A 10,739-nucleotide genomic window follows, 5' to 3' on the forward strand; every position below is an offset into this window, starting at 1 on the left:
GAAGTTGTAAGATTTAGGTTTGACATATAGCATACATACCTGTCTAAAACATATTAGATTAATTGATTTATACTTCAATTATGACTGTTCACATCTTGTTATACATATACTGAATGCGTACCATTGTGCAGTTGGAAACCATTTAAATTAGCTGTCCACTTATACCTGCGGCTTACAATAGTAAAACGGATTTTACTTAATATACTTAAACTCATAATTAAAATTTAGATGAGTTCGAATGGTAATATGAAATACTCTTTGTATATTTCTTTTGTATTTTTAATTATTGGTAACTTTTTATTATTATATTAATGATTTTTTCAGGTTCTTTGCGCTTCAAACACCCTAGGCCACCCGACCGATGGGATCATGTGTTAAACGCTACGAAGCAGCCTAACTCGTGTGTTCAAATTTACGACACCCTCTTCGGAGACTTTTCAGGTGCAATGATGTGGAATCCGAACACGCAAATCTCGGAGGACTGTCTGTATCTGAACGTGGTCGCGCCCAAGCCTCGGCCTCAAAATGCCGCCGTCATGGTGTGGATTTTTGGCGGTGGCTTCTACTCCGGCTCCTCGACCTTGGACGTATACGATCCTCGCATCCTGGTGTCAGAAGAAAACGTCATTTACGTGTCGATGCAGTACCGTGTCGCGTCACTAGGCTTCCTCTTCTTTGACAACGGAGACGTGCCCGGTAACGCCGGCCTGTTCGATCAGCTGATGGCCCTGCAATGGGTTCATGACAACATTAACTTTTTCGGTGGCAACCCTCACAACGTCACTCTCTTCGGCGAGTCTGCGGGGGCCGTCTCCGTCTCTCTTCATCTCCTCTCGCCACTCAGTAGAAACCTGTTTAGTCAAGCCATCATGGAATCAGGGGCGGCAACAGCCCCTTGGGCCATCATTTCGCGAGATGAAAGTATCCTCCGGGGCCTCAGACTCGCCGAAGCGGTCGGTTGTCCCCACACCCGCCCGGAGATACCGGAGGCGATTGAATGTTTGAGGAAGAAGAACGCGTCGGAACTAGTAGACAACGAATGGGGCACGTTAGGCATCTGTGAATTTCCGTTCGTCCCTATTATTGATGGAGCCTTCATAGATGACCTCCCCGTAAGATCTTTGGCAACCAAGAATTTCAAAAAGACCAACATTTTAATGGGCAGCAACACCGAAGAAGGGTACTACTTCATAATTTACTATTTAACCGAACTGTTTAGAAAAGAAGAGAACGTTTATGTGAATCGCGATGAATTCTTACACGCTGTCCACGAATTGAATCCTTACGTCAACAATGTTGCCCGCCAAGCCATCGTGTTCGAGTACACCGACTGGCTCAACCCCGATGATCCCATCCGTAACCGAGACGCTCTGGACAAGATGGTCGGTGACTTCCACTTCACCTGCAACGTCAATGAGTTCGCCCACCGTTACGCTGAGACCGGCAATAACGTTTACATGTATTACTTTAAATATCGGTCCCTTGGGAACCCCTGGCCGTCTTGGACCGGTGTCATGCACGCGGATGAGATCAACTACATCTTTGGAGAACCACTGAACCCAGCTCTGAACTACCATCCTCAAGAGGTTGAACTTAGTCGTCGTATGATGCGCTACTGGGCCAACTTCGCTAAAACTGGGTAAGCTTGTTTGATCGCTGTATATACATTTTAATTAAATTTTGTATACAAAATCAGCTTATTGCCATTGTTGTATAACTTCACTGAACATGACTCCCAGAGCCCAAAGGACCGCCGGCCGTTCAAAAGTGTATATACTAATATGCTACATAAGAAACTGCGGCTTATGAAAAAATAACTGTCCCTAAACATTCAAAATAGTTGTCTGTAAAGTTGTACTTTACTTTTATTTCGGTTAAGTGCGTTGGCTTGTTACCTTTTAACATCCTGATTTTTGAACGAAGAGATAAGATTTTAAGTATTGTTAAATGCTTATAATATTTCCATAGAGTTTTGTTATAAAATGTTATGTAACTGGAATGGTTTTCAGTATCGATTATATTTAAATTCCTGCCTGTTATAACTCGTCTACAGAAGCCCAAACAATTTTAAACTTGGCGTAACAATTGATGTTAAAAATATTACGGCTAAGTTCGCTGGGCAACTCGGTAACATCATTTCGCTCCATTTCGCATAGCTTCATTACTACAGAAAAACAAAAAATGCTTTTTTATACTAATAATATTTTATAAACTTGTTTCAAACAATATATTTGTACCTCGAATAGTTTTCGTAATATCGATTAAAAACCCATAGACACAAACTAAACTTAATTTAATGTTATATTTATTATACTAATATTTAAGTTTTAACTAAATATATCTAATGTTCCCGACTAAGCCGAAAGGACTACGTTATGGGGAGGAGGAGATTTCTATACTCTTGAATATTTTCTAAAAAAAACTAGATGGCTTTAGAATATTTCATATATATGAAACCTGTTTGAGTACGAAGCCTCTTGAGTAAATAAATTTAATTGGCATCAAAATAATTATTGTTATAATTGCATTTAAGTTTAAGGGACTTCTTGAAGTGTTTTAATAAACCGATGGATGCAATTGAAAATGCATTAACTAATTAAATCTTGAGATACATTTTGATACATTTGTAGCGGAGATTGACTTTTTTATTGTGAAGTATGGCGTTTTTAAAACCGTTTTTTAATAAAATAACTAATGGTATCGAATTTTTACTCTTTTATTTAATATAGAATTTATGCGTAAATTGTGTTGTGCGTAAAACGTCGCAATGTTGAATGATGATTTTCTCAGTTCAAGGAAGTGCCGTATTCAGTAACAGTACTCCTAGGAATATCATTTAAACCCTACTGGAAATTTAAAGAAACACATCCCTGGCCAAAAAAGTTTTTTGTGGTGGTCCGCTACCAAACTTTAAGGAATAATGTTTATAAGTATATTTAAATGTTTCATAAATGATCATGTCACTCTTTAAATTTCCTCTTCACTTACGGATTTCTCATGAACCTCCACAGTAACCCCAGTATGTCAGAGGATGGTACTTGGACGGCGACCTACTGGCCGGTCCATACTGCCTACGGCCGAGAGTACCTCACTCTGGATGTCAACTCCACAGCTACGGGTCGCGGCCCTAGACTCAAACAGTGCGCATTTTGGAAGAAATACCTTCCACAGCTGATAGCCAGCACAGGTATTATAGAATTGTTATACTATTTATACAACAGCCCGAGCTATGTTCAACCTTCATGAATTACAAATACGACAATATCTCTATATTCGTATGTGTGCACTATTACCACAGTGGTAATGTAATCAATGAATAATATTCATATACGGGTGGCGCAGAGAAACGGGAAATTTTGAAATAATCATATTACACCAATGAATTGTACAGCAAAGTTTTTAATGCTTAAAATATGTTAGGCAAGAGTGGAAATTACATGAGAAATATTGGAAATAACAACAAAGTTCACTTCAGTCACTTTAAAAAAAAAAATAACATCTGTTAAGTGCTGTCCAATGCGCCTAACACGTTCATTTAATCGATTTAGAAAACTTATCATTGTGCGACGCAATGTGTTCTCTGGGATGTTGGCGGCGTGTTCTTCAATCTGCGTCTTGAGCTCAAGAAAATTTCTTAGCCTAGTCCGGTACACCACGCTCTTTAGATGTCCCCATAGAAAGAAGTCGCATACTGAGAGGTCTGGTGACAATGGAGGCCAAATGACGTTAGCGTTCCTTTAAATTATGCGCTCCCCAAACAAACGCCTCAATGCTACCATTGGCAGATTGGCAGTGTGTGAGGTGGCTCCATCCTGTTGAAACCAGGTTTGCTGAATGTCAATATCTGGAAAAGCATGAAGCCGTGGAGCAGAAAATGCTCCATCATATGAATGTAACGTTCACATGTGACAGTTAAAGTGTAACCATTACCATCCTCAAAGAAGGTCCAATTATCCCTCGACAAGACACTTGCACACCATAAAGTAACTTTAAGGCTGTGTAACGGACGTTGATGAAGTTCACCGGGATTTCTGCGAGCCCAGTAATGCATGTTCTGCTTATTGACATGCCCATTTAAATGAAAGTGGTCCTCATCAGATATCCAAAGATTTTTGAGGGAATTTGCGTCCTCAATCATTTTAGTCAGTAGCTGTTCACAAAATTGTAAGCGTAACTCACCGTCATTTGGTTTCAGAGCTTGAACAATTTGAAGCTTTTAAGGACAAAACTGCAGGCCGTGGAATATTCTTTGCACAGTCCGACGCTCAAGTCGTCGATATTTTGTTCAGAACGACGTGGAATACTTTCCACTGCGACTCGCACTGCATCAACATTTTCTGGGGTTCGAACAGTCACTATTCCCCCAGGAGGTTTTTTCATTAAGGCCGAACCAGTCTCTTTTAAATTCCAAACCCATGATGATATGGCATATGAAGAAGGAACTCGACTGCTGGTAGGAATCTCATAATTCCGTCGGAATACTCGTTGTGCAGCTGTTACACTGTCGCCATTTTTGTAATACGCTCTCACGGCAACGGCATACTCCGTACCACTCCACTGCTCCATCTCAACTAAATGGCCGTTACTTCTTGGCGCCACCCTGTATTATAAATTATTTTATTATTTATATTATATATTATATTATTATTATATAATATATATATATATATATATATATATATATATATATATATAATATAATTATTTATACATTATATTATAAATTTGTATAACACATGGTATTATACACGATCTACATGTATATAAACCATATATGTTATTAAGGACAAACTGCATGCGCATAAACGGTTATATCATATACGCATACATAACTATAATACAATAATTGTATTGAAGCTATTAGTTCTGGAATTTAAACAAAACCTTAATACTTTATACATTTCACCAAGAAACATGATAAGTATTCTGGTACTGGTGACGATGTGATATGACAGGCTTTGGTAACAAAGGAAACTCCGGAAATAACACGAAGGTGCGCCTATGATAAGGCCAACTCCTATTTTTGTTCTCTTAGAAGATTGTACCTAGTCCTATAAGGACCTGTGCGCTGCTTCCGGAGTGATAGGATATTTTGGATGGGTAAAATTGGGGGTAGGGATCGCCTCCTGTCGAGATTCATGAGGAAAGATTTAAAGCACTAATCATGTCATGTGTGTCCCCTCGGGAGAAAGGAAAGCCAGCTCTGAACCAGCCTCTCAGTCAAATCAGGCAGGGGTGGCACACCCTTATGTCTAGGCTGACAAGAACCTTTGACTCTTAGAGAACGAACCCTACCAACTCCAACAGTCTTCTCCCGCATATAGACTACTCCTATCGAATTACCCTTGCGCCCCATAATCTCGATATTTGCTGTTAATGATGTGTGGCTCCTGGACATCAATAAGGTTGCCCAGATTTAAGATACTCATCGGTATTTTTTGTACCCAGTGTGGTTTCAACTCATAGACAGTTAACTAATGAGCAGTTACTTAAAGTTTGAACTTCCATAATTTAAAATTTATAACGGTCAAATACCACCCGGAATGCAACAGCATAGGGTGACTCCTAAAGGGAAACGTTTCTTTGAAATTGTTTCGTAGTGATTTACGATTTATTTTCAGTTCCTTTCAATTTTGTTTTCTCATTCTTGTGTGTTGCGCTCACATCATAATTACCAGTTTCGTCCTCACCAGCTTTATTAAACAAATCTCTCTCAGCAGTAACAACGACTTTGTTGCAGAGAAACTACAAGTGCCGGTAGTGGACCCGCCCTGCTCGAGATCCTGGACGGCGGTGGCGACCCCACTGGTGCTGCTGGCCTGCCTGCTCGTCGTGTAACGTGCCACTGTGTTCCACGATAACGCTTATCAGTTCTAAACACAACTAGGGCTAGTATCTAGACTGTAAATATAAGCCGCACGCCAGGGTCACCGCAACTCTGACCTCCCTGACCCCGGAGTCAACTTCCGACGACCCCGACGTGAACATTTTAAATCATAGATAATAACGATTACTTTGTTTTGTATGGTTTGTGAGAATATTGAGTTTGACAATAAATAAATAGTTATGAACTATAATGAATTCCGCCGAATAAGGTACATTCGCAAACAAACACTGCAAGTGTAACATAAAGAGTGTATAAAGGTTTTTATGTGTATAAACAGCAAGTAATTAGTGTAGACCGCTCGCCGCCGCCTCTCTGTTACCTTCTGTTACTTTGCTGCGGATTAGAGGTGTGACATATGACTGTATCTGTGTTGATCTCCTCTCTCAGTCGACAACGCTGCAATGTACCGTGATCATCTATTGATAGCTTCGTAACTGTAGTGTTTCTTTGGCTTCAGTTCGCCCTGTAATCCCTCATTTGTGTCATTGTTCCCCTCTGTTTGTACAGAAAATAATGTCGTGATGTAAAAATTGTGGCCTTTTTGTCATGTCGCATTAAAATGTAACACTGTTGTTCAATATTACATTTTAAGTCATATTACAGTATATAGCATTATATTAATTTGTGATGACATTAAAACTATATATTTAATTTTACAAATAAAAAATGAACGTGAAGGTGGAAATTTCACATACAGATATATATTGATATATTTATTTGGTATAACATTCAGTTAAAATCATTACTATTATCTCTTACCGAAATTACATTACATTAAAACATTATACATACAAGTACATTAAAACTCAATGCAATTTAGCAACGTACATTGTTTAATCTTATTCATGTCAAAATTACCTCTTCAGGAATATACATTTTTATGGATTCAAGATATCAAAACAAATGTATATATTTACCTTGTTTTAATGAATCTTGGAAACCTTAAATTCCAACAGCAATTAAACTTTTCCATAATGATTCAATAGGATTAAATCAATTGAGTTTTATAATTTAATCTATTCAATATAATTTAACTGTTTAATATTTTACTGTAATGAAGTTTGATTACATAACTATTTACTATGATTGTTAAGAGAAATTTAATATGGTTCAATGCACGTAAACTAACTGTTTGGACATTTTTAAGCTGTTTTTAAAGTGTGAGTTATTATATTTTCAACATAACACTAACAGTTGTTGTCACTTACTTGGTGATATGGTGAATCTTATAGAGTATTAAATGTAATTTTGATGTCACGCGTGAGCCTTTTATGTCTACATGTGAACTCATAGCTATTTATTTACATTATAATGTTCCTGGAAGAGACAAATTACGTAAATCTATTTAATTTTTAATTAGTTACGAAATAAAACCCTAACATAAGAATTGCATAAATGCTCTCGAGATTGTGTTCCTTTTCCAATTTCATAGTCACAATTACGCGATTGAATTTGTGCTCATGTAAGTCGGTACAATCTGCATGCTAATATAGATGTAGGTGTGCGGTGTGCGGCGATGGGCGGGGCCTGTACATGTACATACATACAACATATCCTCGGTGTGACTGTGCCGTAGCAATGGGACTAAAAGCTTTATTCAGGGGAGGAACCGATTAAGTGATCACCTGACTCTTATTTATGTGTTCAGCCATAGTATTGCTAGTACTTGATATGGTCACGGAGTGTGTGTGAGTGAAATTTTGTGTGTCTGTGTAGTTTGATTATTATTTGTTAACAGAAACCTGTTGTTGCATTAATCTGGGGAGGACAATAGTACAGGACATATTATATTCTCATCTTTGGCTATTACATTTTTTTTTAATTTTGACACCAAAGTGATATATTTAGAGATACCAATAACTGAAGTGTAAGTCACCAGGTGTACCTGGACCGGAAGGAAAGTGAGTTTGTAACGCGCGAACATGTTTCTTGGATGACTAATGTACGTATCACTCGAGCCATCTGACCCTCACTATTTTTCTCTTCGGCTTTTTATTCAGTTTTGCTATCTTATACGACCTACAATATGTAGGATTTTTTAACAATTTTATTTTAACTTGAGTAAAATATTATTATAATGGTCAGGGGAACACCTTTAATGTTCTGTATGTATATTTTAAGCTATAGTTAATGACATTAGTATATAAATTACATAAATTGCTTTTGGCAACATTTGAAAATTTTCATAATTTTAGTTAATAATTTTAATAAAACGTATCATTGTTTAACTAGGTTCAAAGCTAACGCATTTTATGTATTTCAGAATTCTGTATGACAGACTGAACAAATGTGTGTAAAAATAAAACACTCTGAAAACATATTGCACTCTTTTCTTTAGAGTAAAACATTGACTCAAATCAATGCATTTTCTCTGAAAACGTGTTACATCGTAAACTAAATTTATTTAAACTAGTAAGTAGTCTTCCACGGTAAATTCGTTTTAAAAATATGAGTACATGTTTTATAAAAAAGTGAATTACTTTTCTGCAGAACTGTTTACACGAGGAATCAATAATTCTATTAATTTATCTTAATAACGTGTAATGCATGAATTTAGTGATTAAATGCTATTTTATTTTATTTTTGTTACATTAACGAACGTGAATGACAGTTTAGTTTTACCGCTCAATAACAGTTACAGTTTAGAAATAAAATATATAACTTTAACATTACAGTTTATGAAGTTATAACTATTGACGATATGTCGCACAGCTAGTGTTAATTTTGGTACCTCAATATTATGACTGAATATAAATGTACATATCCTAGACAAGTCACGTGGTTTCTCCTCCATCACTGTTTCTGTATTTATCAATGTACATTAGAGCTTGGGCTTTCCGCTTCCTCCAACGTTCATCAAATGGTTTTTAGAAACATTTACCTATGTTTGAGAGGCTGGTGTATACATAAGCGTAGGACTAAACACTAAATCTGCTGCCCTGGCACAAAACACATACTTCTTGCAGCACAATTTATAGTTCACTATACTAAGATATTTTTTCTTAACTTTTATAAAACATACATTTCACATAAATAATAAAATTAGGTAATAGAAAGCTTTTTGTAACGTTTATAAACAAATATTTAGCTCAAAATATATTTTAACGGACAATGTAACGCAATTTGTTTAAAATATATTCTAAGAGTTCATAATTCAATAATTCCTTATAATTATTGCCAATAAGGCGAATCACATACTTAGATAAGAACATAATGTGAAGGTAACTAAAAGACTTGTTTCAATTACTTTTAAGTATTAGTCTATAATTCAAAGCGAGTACAACTATTTAAAAACTAATCTTACTTCTTAATATATTTAAAATAAAAATTAATTGGTTCATAATAAAAGATTTGTAATGAAAAATATGTTACCATACTCCCTCTGTTATCTTTTTATAGTCTTAAAACCGTAAGTCACCTGTATGAATATTTTGGAAAACTTTTAGTACATTGAAACTATCTCACATGTAAAATAACTCTAATATTTTTGTTTCTATAGAAGAGATGTTACTTTTACTGGATAGCTTTGTTTAGAGTAATTTTGTTCAACACACCGCAACATATTTAAAACTTTACTACGAATTATTCAGTTATACTTTTGAAAACTTAACATTTCTAATATTAATTAACGATTAATGCCTTGAATCAATAATATAAGTAAGGCAGTAAAGGACTTTCATGGTAAGTAAGTGGGAATTCATTAGTTTCCTGGCTTAAATAATATAAATCATTTTAGGTGTTTGAATATATATTTTTTTTACCAAAATATACTTTTATGATTTATTTAAGAGATTTCTAGAAAATTAAATTATTATGATAAGTCATATCCGTGTAACAATTATTTGCAGTAATAAATTGTTTGTCTTTAAATTTTTTAAACTCCAGTTTGTTTGAACATAGGAGTATTAAACATAACATCTGCTTTAGGTGTGTAAGAAACAAAGAGTACAGTCATAGTTGTTTTGAATTTCTTGTATATAATCTATAGATCAGCTGTATATATGTTATGTTATTGTATAGTGCTTTGCATTCTACAAACTGTTTGATGACTCGGCCTTCACCACATTATTGTATAGTTCTGTTTGAAATACAGCTAAATACCATCTTTGCAATGCTGTTTATTATTGAATTCAACCCTCCATGTCATTTAGATTATGATTTACAGGTGAAATATATCTAATTAAATAAATCATTCAATTATGATTTGCAATTGAGGCATATTAGATGAGACTGAGGTTAAATTTCCTACAAAAACTTCTTACAATATATATGCCTTCATTGGAAGATGCCATATTGACAGTACATGCTCCAAAATATTCTCAGGTATTTTGAGTCAACATATTTCCCATCTCAAGTCCGATGAGGCCAGTTATAAGGGATTTCAACCCTCATATCCTATGTAGTGTGTGCAGTTATATGATAAGTATTAAGTATTGACAGTTCTAAATTAGAATTTGCTTAGGTCATCAAAACAATTGATCGCTAAACTCCAATGGCAGAGTCCTTTTAGGCAGCACATTGACAAATAAAATTACGGCTTATTTACAACACAGTATCCATGTAAAATAATTACAGGATGTATATTAAATAATGTTAACATGTATTATTGAACAATAACGACTTGTGGCACCATGCGCTACTGCTATTTTCCTCTCAGCTTGAGCAACTGAAAATGTGAGTTCAAATTTATACATCTGACTTCCAAGCAGCGTCATCATGCATGTTGTCTCAGGGAAATTGGGAAAACACATGCACTCCTTATGCGAGTAACGTGACATGAGTACGTTCTGCGGTTACATATGACCGACCACGTGCATAGGAAGTGTGCACATTTTTATACGATCATGGATAA

At 35.7% G+C, this 10,739-nt stretch overlaps 1 protein-coding gene across 2 annotated transcripts in view; it reads left to right on the forward strand.

The window, feature by feature from the left end:
* Window positions 1–9,999, forward strand: part of LOC124359283 (acetylcholinesterase-like) — a 397,002-nt gene extending 387,003 nt beyond the window's left edge. For both annotated transcript variants that reach the window (XM_046811900.1, XM_046811901.1), the window contains 3 exons: window positions 325–1,639; window positions 3,012–3,187; window positions 5,741–9,999. In XM_046811900.1, the coding sequence (XP_046667856.1) occupies window positions 325–1,639; window positions 3,012–3,187; window positions 5,741–5,838 (1,589 nt within the window). In that variant the 3' untranslated portion in view covers window positions 5,839–9,999. The remainder of the gene's footprint in view (window positions 1–324; window positions 1,640–3,011; window positions 3,188–5,740) is intronic.
* Window positions 10,000–10,739: the final 740 nt, after the last annotated feature.

This window comes from Homalodisca vitripennis, chromosome 4 (assembly GCF_021130785.1).
Source record: "Homalodisca vitripennis isolate AUS2020 chromosome 4, UT_GWSS_2.1, whole genome shotgun sequence".
Lineage (NCBI taxonomy): Eukaryota > Metazoa > Arthropoda > Insecta > Hemiptera > Cicadellidae > Homalodisca > Homalodisca vitripennis.